At 53.7% G+C, this 19,579-nt stretch overlaps 8 protein-coding genes across 8 annotated transcripts; 4 read left to right on the top strand and 4 right to left on the bottom strand.

The window, feature by feature from the left end:
* Nucleotides 1–1,989: 1,989 nt before the first annotated feature.
* PG986_013394 (C6 transcription factor) lies at nucleotides 1,990–2,997 on the top strand (the record flags this gene model as incomplete). The annotated part of the gene is made up of 3 exons (XM_066849616.1): nucleotides 1,990–2,518; nucleotides 2,722–2,803; nucleotides 2,889–2,997. 3 exons carry the CDS (start codon nucleotides 1,990–1,992, stop codon nucleotides 2,995–2,997), a joined length of 720 nt encoding a protein of 239 aa, XP_066693759.1.
* Nucleotides 2,998–3,709: 712 nt separating this feature from the next.
* On the bottom strand, nucleotides 3,710–6,643 carry PG986_013393 (uncharacterized protein; the record flags this gene model as incomplete). Its single annotated transcript, XM_066849615.1, has 4 exons — nucleotides 3,710–3,997; nucleotides 4,171–5,682; nucleotides 5,740–6,327; nucleotides 6,410–6,643. The coding sequence occupies 4 exons, from the start codon at nucleotides 6,641–6,643 to the stop codon at nucleotides 3,710–3,712; spliced, it is 2,622 nt and encodes an 873-aa protein (XP_066693758.1).
* Nucleotides 6,644–9,679: 3,036 nt separating this feature from the next.
* On the top strand, nucleotides 9,680–11,874 carry PG986_013392 (uncharacterized protein; the record flags this gene model as incomplete). Its single annotated transcript, XM_066849614.1, has 3 exons — nucleotides 9,680–9,712; nucleotides 10,127–10,338; nucleotides 10,476–11,874. The coding sequence occupies 3 exons, from the start codon at nucleotides 9,680–9,682 to the stop codon at nucleotides 11,872–11,874; spliced, it is 1,644 nt and encodes a 547-aa protein (XP_066693757.1).
* Nucleotides 11,875–12,375: 501 nt separating this feature from the next.
* PG986_013391 (40S ribosomal protein eS7) lies at nucleotides 12,376–13,507 on the bottom strand (the record flags this gene model as incomplete). Its single annotated transcript, XM_066849613.1, has 3 exons — nucleotides 13,261–13,507; nucleotides 12,806–12,888; nucleotides 12,376–12,742 (listed from the first exon to the last, which is right to left on the bottom strand). Exons 1-3 carry the CDS (start codon nucleotides 13,417–13,419, stop codon nucleotides 12,376–12,378), a joined length of 609 nt encoding a protein of 202 aa, XP_066693756.1. The 5' UTR covers nucleotides 13,420–13,507.
* An 847-nt stretch (nucleotides 13,508–14,354) lies between these two features.
* Nucleotides 14,355–14,858, top strand: PG986_013390 (uncharacterized protein; the record flags this gene model as incomplete). Its single annotated transcript, XM_066849612.1, has 1 exon — nucleotides 14,355–14,858. The coding sequence occupies one exon, from the start codon at nucleotides 14,355–14,357 to the stop codon at nucleotides 14,856–14,858; it is 504 nt and encodes a 167-aa protein (XP_066693755.1).
* An 837-nt stretch (nucleotides 14,859–15,695) lies between these two features.
* Nucleotides 15,696–16,915, top strand: PG986_013389 (NADP-dependent alcohol dehydrogenase 6; the record flags this gene model as incomplete). The annotated part of the gene is made up of 3 exons (XM_066849611.1): nucleotides 15,696–15,900; nucleotides 15,967–16,195; nucleotides 16,264–16,915. The coding sequence occupies 3 exons, from the start codon at nucleotides 15,696–15,698 to the stop codon at nucleotides 16,913–16,915; spliced, it is 1,086 nt and encodes a 361-aa protein (XP_066693754.1).
* A 357-nt stretch (nucleotides 16,916–17,272) lies between these two features.
* Nucleotides 17,273–17,746, bottom strand: PG986_013388 (uncharacterized protein; the record flags this gene model as incomplete). Its single annotated transcript, XM_066849610.1, has 1 exon — nucleotides 17,273–17,746. The coding sequence occupies one exon, from the start codon at nucleotides 17,744–17,746 to the stop codon at nucleotides 17,273–17,275; it is 474 nt and encodes a 157-aa protein (XP_066693753.1).
* Nucleotides 17,747–18,709: 963 nt separating this feature from the next.
* On the bottom strand, nucleotides 18,710–19,339 carry PG986_013387 (uncharacterized protein; the record flags this gene model as incomplete). The annotated part of the gene is made up of 1 exon (XM_066849609.1): nucleotides 18,710–19,339. The coding sequence occupies one exon, from the start codon at nucleotides 19,337–19,339 to the stop codon at nucleotides 18,710–18,712; it is 630 nt and encodes a 209-aa protein (XP_066693752.1).
* Between the last annotated feature and the right edge of the window lie 240 nt (nucleotides 19,340–19,579).

The following is a 19,579-nucleotide window of genomic DNA, read 5'->3' as shown; positions in this document are numbered from 1 at the left end:
ACGATAACCTGTAAAACAGAAGTTTTGACACTCCAGCGCACCGAGAGTCGCGGAGGTAGGCATTTTGTGGGTTTGGTTTGGTTTGGTTTGTGTATCATGCGCAATCTCTCGTATCCAGACAAGATACTACTAGACCAGAGCACACACAGAGCCATGATATGACAGTGATGGGACACAAGAAAATGTAGATACTTAACCTTGGTAAAACAAACAAGAGCCATCAACGAGGTCTCCTTCACCTGCACGCTCGACGTCGTAGAGGCATCGAGGAGGTTTCTTCTACCTGAGCTCTGGATGTTTTTTGCGTGATGAGAAAGATAGGTTGGAAGGAAGAGGCTTACGGCGGGAAAAAGTTCGTAGATAAAGAAAACCCGGCACTGGATAAGCCACGTGATTGGGAAAAAGTCCCGGCTGGCGGGGCTGGGGACGGACAAAGCTGGACAAAACTCTGTGGCATGGCCGCGATGCCTCTTTTTCTTTTCCCTTTCTTTTTTTCTTTACACTTTCCGCACGATTAATCAATCGGTTTCGAATCGCCCACTTGCTACCGGTCATATTTGCGTGCCAGACTAAATCTTCTCGTGACCGTTGCCAATTATTACTTTTGCGCGATGCCTCCTCCCCGAGGCGCTGCGCAATGGTGGCACCCGTACATCTTTTCGTCGTTTTGTCTCGTGTATCTGTGCCCATGAGGGTCTGCATATTGGCCCAACTAAGCGGCAAAGCTGAGCCAGCCGACTGAGGGTGCTGAAAGCGTGGCGGCCGACTCTACTTGATACGCTGTCGCGGCTGCTTTGAGACCATCTAGCACATATTTCCTGTCTGTGTTCATAGCCCACACGTACTGCGTTGAAGCCAACCGTTGCCGGGAATCTGGGCCATTCTTTGACAGTCCTGTGCGACTTCCCATCATCCCTCACCTTGGGGATCTGGTGAGATATGGCGGGCAGCCTGAAGATGGGCTCGATCCATGAGTTTAAGGGATGCACAAGCAATTAGTTAAGCCTGCGCATCAGCTTCCCCGATACCTGCCAGTCGTCCATCGGGTATTGGCTTTGCTTGGCCAAGGGAATCTTCCGCCCCGCCCCTGTGCCATATATTCCAAATACTTCAAGGGGGCAGTCGACTGGACTGCTCGGTCAAATCTGAACAAGGTTGATTTTTCATTGACTCGGGTCAGGGCAGGCTAGAGGTCGCATATCACTAGTTGGCCTCTAAACTCGTAGCTCATTAAACAACATCGAACGGTTGCAACGATAGCCGGCTTTGCACAGAGTAGGTATGTATGTACCTACATGAAAGTTGGACGATGCCTGACCATCTGTTGGAATATTTGTCATGACAGTCAGCACTTCAGCGCTGGCATCCCAAGCATGCCAGCAGCGAATAGCGAATACCATGTACACAGCCGGAGTGTGTGTGGCATGTACGCAGCTGTAGCATCATAACAAACAAGCATAACTAACTGCACAATGGTATAGGTATACCTTCATATATTGATATGTATGCCTTCGTCGAATGACATACGAATGGCTTTCTCGTCCGTCGCATCCAATCTCGGATGAGAGCGCGTCCGGACACTGCAACTGCACACTGATGGGCGCGAAAGAAGACCCTTGTCTCACTATGGCTGTGGTTTCCTCCCAGCTAACCTACCCTGTCACTAAACATTCCCCCCGCATTCGTGTGAGGTGTCTGTCTGCCCACCTTCCTGCTGGGGCGATTTGAATGTAACCGGGAGAGCTTCGTCCCACGAGCGAGTGGCAAGCGATTGCGTCGTCTCTATTGATCCTTTGTTGGCGTGTAGTATACGGGTACTCTTCTCTCCTCTTTTCACACTTTCCTAGGCAGCGTCTGCGTAATTACCTGGCCTTTCTTTGTCTGCCCTTCCACGCTGTCGATTGAGCGTTTTGACCTCGATCATTTAGACTCGCGACCTCCAAATCCCGACTCGCGCCCGCCCGTCACCACCAACATATAAACCGAACCATGGTCACCACCCGTTCTGGCGCCGCCGCTGCCACGCCTCAACGATCCACTTCCTCCTCCTCGACGACCATGGCCCCGACCTCGAATGCTGCCGCGAACAACCCCGCCGCGGCCGGCGTCCGCTGGCTGCACGCCCCGGACCGCACCACCCTGTTCTGGTTCGCCGTCTCGCTGCCGCTGGTGATCTGGGACAGCATCTACGTGCTGGGGCGCCCGCACACGATGGAGGGCGGCTGGCTGCACTGGCCGCTCTGGGCGCCCTACAAGCTCTACGGCGAGGTTGACCACGTCTACGGCTGGAAGTCGTACAACGCCCGCAACGGCTTCACTGCCGCCCAGGGCGCCCTCAACGTCGTCGAGACCGCCATGTACCTCGCCTACCTCTGGCTCTGGCTCACGCGCGCCCGCGAGGTCAACGTCGCCGCCCGCGGCGGGGCCACCAAGGTCTTGAGCGGCCGTCCGGCCGCGACGGCGGTTTTGCTGGCGTTCACGGCTGCTGTCATGACTGTCAGCAAGACGGTGCTTTACTGTACGTCTGCTCTTATGATTTTCATTAGTTGTTTTATTCTTTAAAAATAAAAATAAAAAATCTTGGTTGTGGTTGTTGTTCGTGGAGGGGCGGGAGTGAGAGATTGCATTTTACACACATGAACTATGGCTTCTTCGAGAAGTCGCCAAGAGGAACAAGAAACCCAGATCGCTGTGCGGTGCTCGACTAACTTGGGTGCATAGGGCTGAACGAGTATTATTCGGGCTTTGACAACATTGGCCACAATTCAATCCAAGATCTGATTCCCTTGTGGATCATTCCCAAGTGAGTTCATCACCACTTGCCTCCAACCCGTTTGTGTGCCGCGTCGCATTCTCGAGACTAACAATGCATTTCCCTCCTTTCCCAGTGGCGCATGGCTCATCTTCCCGTCGTACATGATCTATGTGATGGGCAATGAGATCATCGAGGGGCTGACGGCAGCTTCAAGCGGAGGTGCTGCGATTAAGTCTGAATGAGGATAACCTGTCAATTGTGTGCATGATCAGGGGGCCGAAAGGAAGCACAGATAAGCAAGCAGCGTGTGGTGGCATGACGTGGGTAATACCATTATGCATGCTATACAAGACGTTGATGTGCGTGATTCCTTACATTCATCACCGTAAGACAATCAAACGCCTCGGACGGTGTATATAACGAGAGTCCTTTGTCTAAGTCTATCCAATCATAATCAGGCCGCTTTTGGTATTTGTTGGTACAGTCTGAGAAAATAAGTGCCCGACGAGGTCATGCCCGTCAAAGTCTAATGCCAGAACGTCCGCCAAACGTGTGATCCCGTGCCCTCATTCGATGATAGCCCAGCACTTCCCAGCGTCGGCTCCTCTTGGCGGCCTCAGCTCCCTTGGATGCCCTGCCACAACGAGTGAAGAAAAAGAATAATAGATAGAAGAGGACACTCTGGATAAATTAGCTACTAAGTGAGTGAGGTTTGGGTATCAAGATGTAAATGTGTAATAAAAGTAATAGGTTCGAGGGCGAAGGGTGGAAGTGTGTGATATGGCCCGGCATACTCTTAATCCAACGGGCCTGCCTGTTTGGTCGTTTCCTTCCACCTGACGTGGAGTTTCTTTTTCTCTCTTTTTTCTTCTTTTTGTTTTCTTATTCTCAGAACCGGGAACGAGGGTTGCGGTTACGAGGGAGATCAATACGATATTGCTCGCCCAGCCATCATCAAGGTTTTGGCTCCGTAAGTCCACCGAGACCGTACATGTCCCATTCCGGGAGGATGTCATCCCCGGTGCCGCTCGGAAATCCAAGCCTCGAGGCACGCACTTCCATGAGTGCCTTGATGTCATCCCAAACCGTGGGGCTTGAGGGCATCGGCATTTGCAGCTCATCGTCATCGCCGGAAGCAGCAGCAGCAGAAGCAGCAGAAGCAGAAGCAGAAGCAACAGTATTCGTGTTAATGGTAGCATCCGACCCCCCTGGGTTTCCAGCAGAGGCCGCGGGCGCGAGGCCCTGAGGATCGCATCGGTCTCTTCTCTTGACGTCTTGCGGATCTGGAGCGGCGGCGGCTCCATTGACTTGCGGTAGTCGTGATTGTTAACGCTGAGCGATCGCTGTTTGAGCAGCCCTGGCCTCGGAGGCAGCTGCATGTGACGCCGCAGGCGGGGTGGCGATTTTGCACATACAGTCAAAGATCGCGGCGGTGGGCTGACACTGTCGATGTTATCGACCCTAGACCGAGCCGAAATGCAGATGCTGCTCCGTCGACTGGCCCAGGAGAAGTGGTTATGGTTCGCCGGAGGCAAAGTAGGGGTCATGGGAGTCGGGCTCTTCGCATATGAGGAATCTGCGATTGAAGTGCCCTTCGTCGAGGTTGTACCATGCTCGGAATTAGTCCCGTCATTCGATCCACCCGTGTCGGACGCCGTGGATGATGTTCCTGTGGTATACATGTCTGACGCAATCTCTGCTACAGACGATGGCTTTGACGTAAATTCGACATCGTTCGTACCGTTCCCGTAGCCGTGGACGACAATCTCGTGGTACTGCACCGACTTTCGGTTGGCTTGTGGTGATGTAGCCTCGACCTGGGACGCCATGAAGAGGCCCAATGAACGACGTTTCTCACGCAAGCTCTTTGTAATTGACGACCTCTTCGTCGGCGTCCTTGGGTTTCCGGTGGCAAGTTTGGTGTCTGAAGCGTTCCTTTGACGACTCAGTGCGAAGTAATCGATATCTGGCTTGATCTCTGCTTTCATCACATCTGGACTATGGGGTGTTAGAGGAGGCGTCTGATACCCCGAAAAAGCACTCCAGCGCAAGGTCGAAATAGACGGGTTGCGCGTAATCTCGGTCAGGTGTATCTGGAGGTTGGGATGCACCGGCAGTTCGTCCTTCCAAGGCGGGATGTTGGCAGTCGATATGCAGAGGTGATAGGGGGTTTTGGATGTTTCTTTGATTTCCGGTGGCGACTGCATCACCTGCCTAAGACACTGGTGAACGGTGTATACCAATATCCATCGAACTTTGCGGGCATCTACTGGACTCAGATTCTCCATTCGGTCGGCCTTCATCGGGTTGCATATCGTGTCCTCCTCGAACTTCCGATAAGCTCTCACCAGGTCGTTTTCGAGCAACTCCACCTTGTTCTGATTAGTGGCCTTGAGCAAGGCAACGTGGGTGTTCGCCTTTTGTTGCGCTCCAGGTTTGACATAGATGCCGAACCATGACGTCCTTTTGGATACAGTGGTCGGCTGAAGCTGGGGCAATAGGGGGAACGGTTTCGGCAGGGTTGTGAACCGGTAGCGTGCATCGAATGCCTGCACGCTTTGAAGGGTACATATTCCTCCCTGTGACACGATAGGGATACCCTGAGTAGAGCCTAAATCCTCATTGACGAGATAGTTATAAAGTGCTTCAAAGTCGCGATTCATGACGCGGAATACGTCAAGCTCAAAGACCGTGGTCCGGGGGTCAATCGAAGGCGGTGGGTAGTACCCAAACTTTGCGGCATATACCCCTTGGAGAAGCGTTCGGAAGCGTTCAAGATGTGCTCTTGCGCCCGGGTTCAGCCCAAGGTGAGCTTCGGAGAGCTCATCCTGGAGAAAAGTCTTCAGCATGCTTCCGATCTGCCCGAGCCTCAACTCCATTTCCACCTTGGCGCGTCTTATCAAACGCCGCGTGACGGATGACACAAGCTGTGGGATATGTTAGCTGGGCTGCTGGTTGGCAGGGTAACGTGAACTGATATTTACCTGATACTCCGGTCCAAGAAACAACTGATCACTCATTCCACAACAATGGGCGAAGGCATTGATGTATAGATCTCGGATTTGGAGGACCTCGGCAAGGTGTAGTATAGCCAGCGCGTGTGATGGCTGGCTCTTCAGGTACAGATAGCCTTCTTCGTCCATATAACTCATGAGGTCCGCGAGATTATCCACATCATGCGTGCGAAATAGGTGCATAGTCTCAGCGAGGGTGATTAGTGCGCTCCCCAGATGTTCTCCTACCAAGGAGCGCCTGAAGAGAAAAGCAAAGAAATTCCGCGTCGCCAGATGGAACCGATATGCCTGCTTCTTGCCCAAGTTAGGAGGAGCAGGAATGTAAAGCTCGGTCCGGCAATGCCTGCGCCGTACATTCCGTGTGTTGTACTCGCAGCCTGCTGGGGCAGACGTAGCTGGATCGGCCACATCTTGCCAGATGTACTTTTCAACAAGCGGGTAGCAGTCTGCCTTGAGCAAGGCGGAAAATGGGATCTTGAAGGCCGGTCCTCTCTGCGACTGGCCTCTTCCGTAGAGATGCACATAGCAGTCGCCCTCCCGGTACCACAGTTCCGGGTCCTGAGTCGTTTGTAAGCTTGCATTCCACGAGCACACGGGTAAGTAGGCAAGGAGGAAAGAGGCCAGCCGATCAACTACCTACCCTTCGAAGGCTGTCCCAGGATGAACTCGATCGCGCCGCACCATCCCACCTCATGACTGCTGGATTGGTAGACATATGGGCCCCGATGTTCTTATCCGATTTCTTCGACTTCCACCCCCGTAGACGTTGAGAGACTCCATTGTATAGCGCTGAATCTCGGTGCAACGACATGTCCTTGGATTGTTGCGATGTCAACAATGGTACAGGAAGAGCGAGGCAGGCGGCCGAGAGCATGTGGCTGGCAGTACTTGGGTGTTTATCTGACGGTATTGAGAAGCACCAAGGTTCAGTCCGAAAGCAGTTGACCGAAGGTAAACTCGCAAGGAATGTTGGCTGGCGATCATCCAATGGGCTCTTCCAACACAAGTCGACCGGGATCCTGTTCAGCGGCGAGGTTCACTGCATCTGCCGGCCACCGACTGGCTCAAACAAGTTAACGAGCTGGGAGCCTCATCGGATTTGAGTTCTCGAGAAGGAAAAGGGTGAGTCAAAAAAGATCAGGTAGACGTTAGGCCTTGTCTACCAAAACTCCACCCCAAACTCTGGACGAACCAGTACATGTTGTCAGGGAGGCTTCCCAAGATATAGCGAACCAGACGTCAGCAAGCCCAATAATAAATAACACGGGGACACTGATCCCCGTATCGCTCGCTTGGGGAATAGCAAAGCGCGGGCTGGGTGTTCTCGACTCCCCGACGGAAGGCCCATACCAGGCACGCCATAGTGTCAGGCAGACGCTAACACCCAGGAGAAGTCGAGAGGAAAAAGTCGACGGTAACACCGATATGACCCGGGTGTGCTGGACTGGACTGGGCTGGGCCAGGCGTGAGGTACTGGCAAGACGCCCTCAGGCGCCACGGACTCTAGCTGCAGGCGACGATCCCTGCAAGACCCTGTTGGGGTTTTCGAGATAGTTTCCCCTTGGGGCTCTAAGGGCCTAAGGTCCATGGATTGTCCAAGCTGCACGAGAATCGGACGCATTAGTCTTTAGCGTGGTCGATAGTCCGGGCGTGCGCTGAGATCGCAGCTGAAAGCCCTGAGCCATGGTGCGGTTGCCCAAACGAGCGTTCCAGGCCAGGAAACTCTAGGTTGTTATTCAAATCTTCAGATACGGACGAAGTGAGGGTCGCCCAGAAGGACCCTTGGCCCCGGAAGTCTGTTTGGAGGAGCCTCTGGCATGTAGGTTGCTTTTCTTCTGCTGCTCTCCCGTTCCGATGGCAGCCTGTATGGAGTGGCGGTGGATGGAGCACAGCAGCATATGCGGCAAGGTTATGCATGTAGTCACATACCTACTTCCTAGGCAGGCAGTTGTTGTTAATGTTATGATGAGTGCAAGCCAAGACGCAGCAAGGATGCGGGTATGCATACTTGCACTGCACAAATACTGCCTGCATTCGGGACGGTCCTAGACCCCTACCCACTCTTCGGTTCTCGGAGTGATCAACATTGCCTACCCTACCTACATTACAGTAATGTACATGACATATCGACTGATGCAGCCCTCGGCGGATCGAAAGCATGCTTGGCCAATCAGATGCAGGCTGATGCTCGAATTGAGCATCTTTGCAGGGCCAGCTGGGCACTTGCCCAGTAGCGAAATTTCCGGCTTCTTGCTAGCAACAGTGTTTGTCTACTTAGGTAGTTCACCAGCCTAAGTAGGTAGCCTGGCCTGACGATCTTTCCGTCACGTCACAACACAGCATTATAATGCCTTGCTGTGACTATTCCGTCCCATGCAAATGCATGTGGACATGTAAAGTACGTATGTAGACAGCCAAGTCGGCGACAACGTCGTTAGCTTGCGCCATGAGAAGAGGATGCGGCTTGGGATTGTTGCATGCTCGGGTACATAGCAGATGCGGTGGTGGGACAAAGCGCCTGTGTGACACGCAATGATACGCCAGCCACTGATCCCGTGCGGTCGTCAGCATGGACGACTGAAGGAAGGGGGGCAGCATCTCCCTAGATCTAGGTACGCATTTCATCTGTGAGGATTTCGGGGCAGCATCGTGGCTTGGACGGCTTATAAGAAACTCAGCCCACCCCGTACATGTATGTTGGTGGATCAAGTTGCCCCAGATTCAGTTGGCCCTGACATGCTTGAACATGTATCAGTTGGGGCCGGGGGGTCGGCGTCAACCCGTTATCTCGCTGGTATGTGCCATTGATTCAGCACGATCTCACCACACGCATTGCATTGTGGAGGGTCCGTTGGTGATCTCGTGACGGGATCGGCCGGTGTGTGACTGTCTCGGAACGGATATCCGGGTATTGGGCAGCCAAGAATAAGACGGCTCATGGCAGTATACTTCTCCTTCGATGGTAGGAGAGGAGATATAGGATATGCAATGCCTTTTTGTCCATGATGCTTTTGGCGTGTAACGTGATAAAACTGAAAAAAAAAAATTGTCTAGGTTCGTTCGCTGAGATGATGGACTATCTAATGTCCATTGGGACATATACCTTGCTATCTTATCGATGGAGGTACTCAGAAGTAAGCACAAATCGTTGACCACGTATACACATTACCCGAATCCATTTTTTCATGTCCCTACGATCGTGATAATTCTAGACACTGTGGAGGAGGGACAGCCGGAGAAAAAGAGAGAAAAGGAAAAAACCCGAACCAGTCTTGTACTGTTACAACTAGCGTACCAGCAACTCGGATCTGAACTGGTTATTGTTAGTGCCATCTCTCTCCGAGGTACGCCCATTGATAGATAGATTGATTCTACGATAGTGGGACATCTCAGCAGGTAAGTACATGTAGATACATACATACATGTAGGTAGTAGCTGTGCAGTAGTGCCTGCTTCGTGGAAGTTCCAGCTGTGAGGAACAATAGCGTCTGGTCTTGCGTGGCGTCGCTGGAGATCTGTATTTCCTTTTCTTCGCTACATGCTAGATCGCTTCTGGTCAAATCCACTAAACGTGAGATGAGGCTGAGGAAAGTTTATTCAAGGGCGAGCCCATCTCGGTATCGCCTCTGCATTCGGTAGGTCTAGTCAGTCTAGGGATTTACATACCTGATTCAGCACTTGCTCATTTCAGTGCGGTATCCCGCACCTAGTGGGGTGGGGGGGGGGTGTGCTTTTTCAGGTACTGACTGCCAACCGCCATAGCTTCTGACGGCAGTTCGCACGTGATTTTGCAGTGTAACCTGAGGTACTTAGGTTAGGTTGGCTCACCCGAAGGCCCCCGAAACGAAACCGAACATTCAAGCAAGGTGACTTCGTCCAATTGACGTTGTCATTTCTGAGATTCGATGAAATGTCGGAATCGTGCCTGATAAACTCTACCTATGTAGGTAGGCACAAGGTGCGCGTACTTGCATAGGTCCGCAAATGATATGGGCATCCTATCCTACATACCCGGCTCACAACATTAGGCACTTATCTCTTATTGAAAGAAGTAGGTAGCGGGAGCTGTGCCTGCACCTAAGCTTCCAAGTCCAGTCCTGCCCGTAGCGTACGTGATTATCAACCTTCACTCTGCATACCTACCTACCTACCTACCTACCTACCTACCCAGAATTGAATTCAGTCTGCAACCTTACGCCGTTCCCGCCTCGCTGCTATGCGGCATTAGCTCGCCAGTGCGACATCTGATCAGATCCAATGGCGTCCTTCACACCCTACACGTACATCCAATGTCCTTGCTTCGACTTGTCCAACCAGACGCGCCACTCCGACGGCTCACCCTCCCCCCACCTCGCAGGACCTGCCCGAGGATGATGACGAAGACCACGCCTTCGACCCGCGCTCCCCACGCTCCAACTACAGCCTCTACCCTCTCGAATACCTGCTATACTGTGTCGATTGCCACCAGATACGTTGCCCCCGCTGTGTCTCGGAGGAGCTGGTCACCATCTACTGCCCGAGCTGTCTATTCGAGGTCGGCAGCAGCAGCGTCAAGACCGAGGGCAACAGGTGAGTCTGCCAAAAGCCCGTTCTGCCCACTTGCATGGGCGCACTGCATTGCGCTGGAGCTCCCGGTGGCCAGAATACCCCTCTCCGTGCCGCTGTGGCGTGCCAATGCCTTAGATTGACGCGTTTCCGGTCTGCAGGTGTACGCGCAGTTGTTTCCAGTGCCCTATCTGCGTCGGCCCTCTTGCCGTCCAGTCTCTCGAATCCGCGCCCGAAGCCTCGCTTCTCTCAGCCGATAATGCTTCCGCATCTGGTCCTACGGGCCCGTGGGCGCTGACTTGCTCCTACTGCAACTGGAGTTCTTCGGAAGTTGGCGTCAAATTCGACAAACCGCAGGGCATCTTTGCCCAACTGTCCAAGCTTCGCAATGGCAGCAATACCAGCGCAGATGTCCCTTTGACATCGGCCGGTGACATTTCTCCTACGAAACGCGATGCCAACATGCCCGAACCAGAGTCTACGCGCGCGCGCTTCTCCGCCTTACGGTCCTTTTATCAGTCACAGCTCGCAAACTCGAACACGGGATCTTCTATGGCGGGAGGCATGGGGGACTATGGATTCAGTTCGCCAGCCGCCCTGACCCGTATCATGAGCATATATTCGGGTAGCACGTCGAAGCCTAAGAATAAAGCGACCGTCATGCGTGAGGCAGACGTCCCCAGTGAAGGCTTTCGAACGAGTAACCTCGACGAATCGGAGGCTATATCGAAGCTTAGGGCCGAAGGATATGATGGAACGGTCACAATGGAACAGGCTGTGTCGCAAGTAGAGGAAGGCGCCCATTTTGCAGACGAGCTATGGCCGGTGGCGTCCCTACTTCGCACGAAGCGAGCCAAGCGGTGCCCCGCGTGCCGGCATATTCTCAGCAAGCCCGAGGCGAAAGTGAGCAACACGAGATGGCGTATACGGCTGGTTGCCGGCAACCACATCCCTTCTGTCACCATCAAGCCTCTACCAAATCCCGGCGCACCGCCTCCCTCCGCCCTCGCCCCGCTAAAACCCGCGCAATACCTCCTGACGTTCAAGAACCCCATGTTCGACAGCATCAAAGTCACACTCGCCACGCCGGCTACGACGCCCGGTAGGTTTTCCTCCAAAGTGACCATTCTGTGTCCGCAATTCACCGTCGGGGCCAACTCGGACGACTACGACTTGAATGAGGTCCTTAAGGCCGAAGACCGGGACCAGCGCGACGGGCGCCGAGAGGACGACGGATCCCACCAGGTCGAGGCAGGCAAGGTCTTTGAGCGCGGCCGGAACTGGGTTAGCATCGTAGTCGAGGTGATTCCCGCCTCTCTCCAGATCCAACCCACACCATCCATTTTGCAGAAGGCAGGCGAACCCGAACCGGACTTGGCCCCGCTGAGAGAGGATGAGGACATCCTCGAGATACCCATGTTTGTCCGGCTCGAGTGGGAGAGCGAGCCCTCGCAGGACCAGGTCGGCATTGCGTCCAGCGGCAAAGAGAAGGACGCCAAGGAGAAGAGAGAGCTGGCTTACTGGAGTGTCCTTGGCATTGGTCGGATCAGTCAGGAGTAGGGCGGGGGAAGAAAAGCAATGTTATGAAGCCATTTTACGAGATACCCCATAAGAAAAGAACTTGGCCATAGATAACTACGTAGTCTGGATGTTGATCCAATAAAGCTTGCTGACGCTATATGTATCTATTCAAGTTCCAAGCTCCCAGAGTCGGGCAGCATAGACAGGTGGCATGGAAGCATTGGTTTCTAGCAGGTTGACCCCTGAATGCCAACTTGAGCAAGGTAAAGCATATCACATGTATACAATTGAGAGAACGAAGTAGTTGGTGTGTCATCAAAGAACCGAGCTTGTCATTAACCTCATGTGGAATGTATCAAGCTATCTAGACGCCATACCCTTTTTGTGTGATCCGAATGTGGCCTGCCAGGAGGGAATCCCAAACCTTTCCGTCCATGCTTCTACCGGGAAAGCAAATGCAGGAAATTTCAGAACGACCACATTATCGTAATCATTGCATCCCTTCAACGTTCAACCCCAACTCCGGTCCTGCGCTTAACCCTAGTACTCGGGGGCACCAGACTGGGGGAACTCGAAGGTGACACCACGGCCTGTGAGGCGGCGGTAGACCTCGGAGTAGGTGTCCAGGCGGTAGTCAACACCACCACGCTCCTTCTCGTCAAGGATGACCTTGAGGACCTTGCTGCCGTCCTCCTTGGTGCGGAGACGCTTGCCAACAATCTCGACGGGGTAGACAAGATCGGTCAGGATGGCGTCGTGGACAGCAGTCAGAGTTCGCGAACGGGGGCGCTTCTGGGTCTGGGTGTTGCGAGAGCGAGCAGAGCGCTTGGGGCGGGGCAAGATGCGGCGCGAGGCCAGGATCAGGACGTGGCGGTCGGAGAACTTCTTCTCGAGCTCACGGGTGAGGCTGAAGAACAGAATTAGTACACATGCCGGCCAAAGAGCCTCTGGCGGGAATGGGTTGACTTACCGCTGCTGGACGCGGTGGAAGCCCTGCAGAAGAGGAACGGGGACAAAGATGGCAATAGCCTTCTTGCCGTGGCCGACTTCGATCTAATTTGAGACCCAAAGTCAGCAGGCGAGCTCCAGGATATACACGTAGTGTGCTTCCTTGGACCGCTTCCCGTCCTATTCCCACTATTTTGTATACAGCTGCTGCATGTAGTGTACGTGCGGTCTACGAAGATTGCTTCGGCCAATCGTTCGGCTCGACTTTTCCTTCAATCAATCCGTCCATGATCGAGCGATGTCCAAGCGAGCCGAAAGCGACCAGAGTCGGCAAGAGCAGGAATTGTGCGCCCAGAGGCCGGCAACAAATCTTGCTCAGGCGTCGTCGCACATGTGTAGCAGGCAGTGTGTCGAGAAGGAATAGGTACAGATGGCGGTCTGGTAGAAGGATCATCGCAGGTCAATGGCAAATCTCACCTCACGGGCAGAGACGAACTGCAGAGGTCGGAGAGCGACCTTGAGGTCGGCAGTGTTTGTCTCGAGATCGTACAGAGCACCAGCAATGCTGGTCTCCAACTCGGAGGGGTTTTGCCGCGAAGGGCTGTTGGGGGCGATCTTGTTCAGAGAGGCAGACATGCTGGGCGACGTGGTGAAGGGGACTGTCGACAGGAATTCGGACTGTTTCTCGATGGGCGGCACGAAGTAGAGGAAAGTCCTGGACGGGGTCGCGAATTTTGGGGTACAAGCCTGCGACTGCAATTCCACAAATTTCTGGCAGGGCAAGCAAAAATTGCCAAAACGAAAGTGTGGGAGAGAGTTTGGGGGTGGAAGGGTTTTGCCGGGGTTGAGCCTTGGGCCAGAATGCCCCGCCCTTGTGCCCGCCTTCCCGATTCGGTTGCTATTGGTCGAACAAGCACCCAACCACCGCCTACTCGGGAGCATTACCTAACCAACTTTGGCTACTCACGAACATGGCATTGGAAAGCCTTTAATGGATTGAATCTACAGTAGTATATCGAATGGCTTACTTGTACCTCGAGACTCGTACCGGTAGGTGTATTATCGCTGCCTTTTTGTATAGGCATTTTGGTGTGGTGGTTTGGTCGGAGGTCTTGCTATGCAACAGCTCGTTGGGTGTGCCGTCTTTACTTCCAAACTGTACAACCACGCCGATGCATTGCAACTCTGTCTAGACGAGGCTCAATCTATGTTGGAGGCGTTTGCCCAACGATACACTCTTGATATGAGATACCTAGGGAATGTGGGTGGTGAATAGAGCAAACCATGCATGTTTATTTCACGTCCAGTACTGAAAATATCCCACTTCCTGATCGGCCGGTCGGGGTCTGTCAGTTGCTAACCAATGAAATCACCGCCAACATCTGAAGGACCCCCTGGCATTAAGGTGACAGACAGTAAGTTGGTTTTAACCAGCAAACATCGGATGGTATCAACGATACTGCGAAGTGCAACGACACAACACAAGCCATTCCGGTGACGCCGAGTCCTGTTTTCAGGGTCATCAAGTACTTGCTTAGCTCCCAACCATCCCTTGCGACCATCTCTACGCCATGGCGAGAACCAAGTCCACCGCGGCTTTTACTCTCCCACTCCCCTACCGGCTCTTCTTCCTGGTGGTCGAGCCCATCTCAGCGCTCGTGGGCGCCTACTACGCACACTTCCACCAAGCGGTCTACTTGACGCTGACGCACGCGCCCACCGCACCGCCGGGAGACGCCATCCCCGCGGGCACCTCGATCGTGCTGTCCCAGCTCGCCAACCTCTACCTGCTCTTCGCCCTGAACGAGGCCCTGGTCCTGCGCGCCACATCCGACCTGTTCGTCTGGAAGACAGTCCTCTTCGTCCTGCTGCTGGCCGACCTCGGCCACCTGTACTCGGTCTCCGCGCTGGGGCTCAGGGTCTACTGGGACGTGGCATCCTGGAACGCCATCGACTGGGGCAATGTCCCCTTCGTCTACCTCGGGGCGTCGATGCGCCTCGCCTTCTTGCTTGGCGTGGGCATTGGCGGTGGGCGCCCGGTAAAGACGGCCACAGCTGTGAAGAAAAGCGCTTGAGCTTGGGCGCCGCCTCGTGTCTGGATTCATGCGCCACTCAAAACGGTGGACCTGTGTGCGGCAAGGGGTCCATCGTCAGCTTTCAGGTCCCTGAGGCTTGCTTTGCGGAAGGCGCCTCTTGGAATCTGACGAAGTATCATGCATCAAACAATTTGTTTGCTACGCATCCGCGGAAGCTGGATAAGTGTGTTCTACACACAACTTATCGTAGATGGGCTGTAGCACTTTGAAATCTACAATATCGGATACACGTACAAACCGAGCAAAAGCTCTTCGATAAGTCTATACAGAGTGATATCTGGCACCGTCCCACCCACAAGGATGCCAGACCGATGTACTCCGTTTCCTTCTTCCATGTTTTCTGACTGCACAAATGATCCGGCGGACGCCAAGGCTTCATACAGACGGCACAAATGGAAGCGCTTGAGTGGTGGAATTATCGGCAGCATTTGTCCGACTCATCGTCTACCCACGCCCGCAACCAGCAGTTGGTTCATCTTACATGCGTGGAGACTGGGGAAGTGAGTATGGAGTCATCCCGCATTTGCTGGGATCTGTTCATCGGCCCAAGGCCATTGACGTTGCTCATTGGCCCTGCCGGCTGATATCGCAATGGGGAAGTTGGAGAAGCCCCCTCGTGCCCCTCGTTTACCCTGGGCAGCATCGCTGGAGGACAAACACATGATGGTGGGGCTACTGTAGCATCGCATAGCTCATATCTGACCGGACTTCCCAATATCGGCGTATCCTGTCTTTGCGTGATTTGTCCTCTACAGTCTTCACTCCCATACAGAAATAAGAATAAGCAGCAGCCTTGGGCAGCTTCCCATTACAACGATGGCCAAGTACGACAAGTATGTTGGCTTCCAGGTCAACTCACCTGACTCCTACAAGTCATTCCACAAACAGGAGTTCGATGTGAAGCCGTTTGGAGACAACGACGTCGAGATCAAGATCGAAGCGTGTGGTGTATGCAGTTCCGACGTTCATACCATCTCTGGTGGCTGGGGTGACCAAAAGTTCCCTCTGGCCGTCGGCCACGGTGAGCAACATGGCATTCTTGCTTCTCATCCGTAAAAGTCACTAACACCTGGTCTCCGTGGCAAAGAAATCGTCGGCCGAGTCCTTCGCGTTGGCCCCAAGGTGACGCTCGCCAAGGAGGGGATGCGCGTTGGCGTGGGCGCTCAGTCCTGGTCCTGCCTGGAATGTAGACAGTGCAAGAACGACAACGAGACATACTGCCCCAAGCAGATGGACACATACGGTGCCGTCTGGCCCGACACGGGCATCGTCACCCAAGGTGGCTATTCGTCTCATGTCCGCACACACGAGTACTGGTAGGCAGCCTGAATGAGTCTAGCTTCGCATAGGATAAGAAGATGCTTATACAGAAATTCGGCGACAGGACTTACCCTATCCCGGAGGCGATCCCGAGCGCAAGCGCCGCGCCCATGCTCTGCGCCGGCATCACGACCTACTCCCCGCTCGTGCGCAACGGCTGCGGCCCGGGCAAGAAGGTGGCCATCGTGGGCCTCGGCGGCCTGGGCCACTTCGGCGTGCTCTGGGCCAAGGCGCTGGGGGCCGAGACGTGGGTGGTCTCGCGCTCGCACAGCAAGGAGGCGGACGCGAAGAAGATGGGGGCGGACGGCTTCCTCGCGACGCAGGACCCGGGCTGGAACGAGGCGCACAAGATGACGTTCGACCTCGTCGTCAGCACGGCCAACAGCTTCGGCGAGGGCTTCGACATGGCCGCCTACCTGGCGCTGCTCGACGTCCACGGCAAGTGGATCTCGGTCGGCCTGCCCGAGGAGGCCACGCTGCAGATCAAACCCCAGGACTTCATGGCCAACGGCTGCCTCATCGGCGCCTCCCACCTCGGCAGCCGCCGCGAGATGCTCGACATGCTCAAGCTGGCCGCGGAGAAGAAGATCGACTCCTGGGTCGAGTCCGTCCCCATCAGCGCCGAGAATTTGGCCAAGACGATTGAGAGGCTCGAGAAGAACGACGTTCGATACCGGTTTACTATGGTTGACTACGACAAGGAATTTGGAGCTTAGGTTCGTCTCTGTATTCAGTGACAAGTTTGGTAGTAACTCTCCACACGTCAAGCACAAATAATATAGCGACCAGCTTTTATTGAGATAGGGGTGATATGCATTCTATGGAATGACACACCGTTTTGTTTATTGCCTGGTGTATACTGTATCTATGAAACTGCAAACAAGTCTTCAACAGCGTGTACAGCAAATTCAATATCAGCACTATCGCGCGCTGGCGTGACCGTACGCCGGTTGGGCTATCATCCAAGAAAGCCGCTGTTGGTGGCTGCTCTTCGAGTCATGACGGGTTCAGCGATGACTGAGGACTTATTACCTCTCGTCGATCTATCAGCCTCCGCTCATAGAACTTTCTCTCTACTGGTTGGGAGATCCATTGCTGGGGTTGGTTGGAGGCGGTTGCGTGTATTCGGCATCCGCAAAATCGGGGAAACGACCTGGGTGGCGTTGAAAGACCGGATAGCCGTTGCCTTGGTAGCCGGGGACAAGCAACGGTCCAAAAGGACTACCCTGACCTGCTTGCTGAGCGACAGGTGGCGGTGTCAGGAAAGGATACGGCGCTCTATCGGGCAGCGGACGCTGCCAGAATGATGGACAGCCCAGTGGAGGATTTACCCCCGTAGCAAAAGCCAAGTGGCTTGGATCCGCGATGTCCCTCATCATCATAGCCTTTACTATGTCATCACGATGATTGGTATTGTCCAGGGGCGGCGTAATCTCGTTGGTGTAGAACGAAGAGGAGTACGCTTTCCAGATGGATTCAAAGAGCCATTCGTGGCTTGGCCGAACCTGGACGATGTAAGTCCCAGGGAAGATGTGTTTAATCGACATGGTGCTTGGGGGTGTTAGGAATGTGTGATTGGTGTATGTGTGTGTGTGTGTGTGTGTGGTTTAGTGTGTAGATTCGAGGACAGTTGAGCCGTGGAATTATATGTGCTTATATGAAAGCTAAGCAATGAAAGTACGGGGTTACATTGCTGCTTGCCTAGTTCAAGTGTAAGAAGCGTAAGTTGACCATGTTGTCAGTCAGGGGCTTCCACGCTGCGTCAAGACAAAATGTAATGGGTATATAACAAAGAGAGCATGTCGCCATCACCAATCAAGGCACATGCCGCAAGACAGGCGTATGTGTGTTGTAATTGCCAGTGCTGGGCCTCATGCGAAAACCCTACAACTGATTGAGTTGTCTGCCCTAATGGCATCCAGGACCTAAATTGGCAATTTCGTCCGGATTTGTACCTCCAAGCACCGGTATTCGGGCTGATGAGTCGGCTCTCAGCCAGTTTGCAAGGACAAAGGTGCCGCACTATAGGGGCTTAACGAACTACCTAGCCGACAACACTTTACACGTCACATCATACTTAAACCAGTAGACCATCCAAATGCATCGAGAAGCCGATATTATCGAAAGTCATGTCTATTCATGGTTGCTGCGACAAGGACAGCCTAGGTACAACAACTGGAAAAGAAACCAACAAGAGAATGTGTGCGGGTGCTGACCAGGTAGCACCTGAAAAAGTCTCCCCAAAACCCTTATCGCCAAAATCTGGTTCTAATGAATGTAACGAAACCAAATGTAACTTGGTATAGCCAGGTAGTTTTCGCCCTGAATATCCAACTGCCGCCAAACCGAGATCATAGCAATTCACTCTTGCCTAACCATCCCATGGCCTTTTGCCATCACCACAACGCGAGCGAACACAAGTAACCGGTTGTAGCTCAAGGTCCAGGCTGTAACGGACTCCGAAACTCGACCGCGGCGGGCTCTTTCGCACGCACCCCCTGACGCTTACTTTAGACAGCGAAAGGGCGTGGAGTTACTTCCATAGCCATGTATCGTTCGCGCTTATTTGGCAACCCAGGTCGAGGGCGCGGGGCGTTGGGCCAAGGCATTGGCTTCGGTGGTGGCGGAGCCGGATACGGCGGATAAGGCCGGGGATGGCGAGGATAAGCAGCTACCTGCGCGTAGGTACGCATGTCACGATTCCGCTTATAAGCCTCTGCGTCAGCAAGGTCTTTGACCTCCTGGAGTCCAGGAAGCTTAGAAGACCGCCTTCTGTGACGTCTGCCCGGAGCGGACTTCTGCTGCAGCTTCAAAGGAGAAGCGATGGGGCAATCAGGGTGAGGAGGCAGATCCGTCAGGAACTGTGCGAGGGCTTCCAGCTTGGAATCGGAGGAGTCTGAATTCTCAGCCTTTTTGGAGCGTTTTTCATGATCGCCGTCCTCTTCGTTCTGGTCGAGCTTCTTGGTGGCGATGATATAGGTTGGAAGCTCCCGGCTAGACGACAATGGGGATGTCGACGACGATGGAATGTCATTGAACTGGGGGGCATAATGCTTCCAAACAGCTTCAAAGAACGGAGCACGAGAAGGCGTGACCTCAACAACATAGACGCCGGTAGTATTAAGCTTGGTCAACGACATGATGAGTGTGTTTGAATTTGTATCCTGGTATGAGATTGTACTGAGTATTGAGGCGAGCGAGATCTTGATGAGTAGAAGTGTGTTGCTGAGTTACTCGTTCATGGAGTCAGAGAGGGAGCTCTTCATCTATATACTGTACAGAGGCATCTTGGTTGACCGTAGAGTCTTTGTTACCCTGGACTGCAGCATGCTGAGTTGACTAAGGATGTCGCAGATTGCTTGCATGTTGTCTGCCAGAGA

Source organism: Apiospora aurea (genome assembly GCF_038362705.1).
Source record: "Apiospora aurea strain CBS 24483 chromosome Unknown utg000009l_segment0_segment0, whole genome shotgun sequence".
Lineage (NCBI taxonomy): Eukaryota > Fungi > Ascomycota > Sordariomycetes > Amphisphaeriales > Apiosporaceae > Apiospora > Apiospora aurea.
The sequence above is the reverse complement of the archived record's forward strand: the minus strand, read 5'-3'. Positions and strand labels throughout refer to the sequence as shown.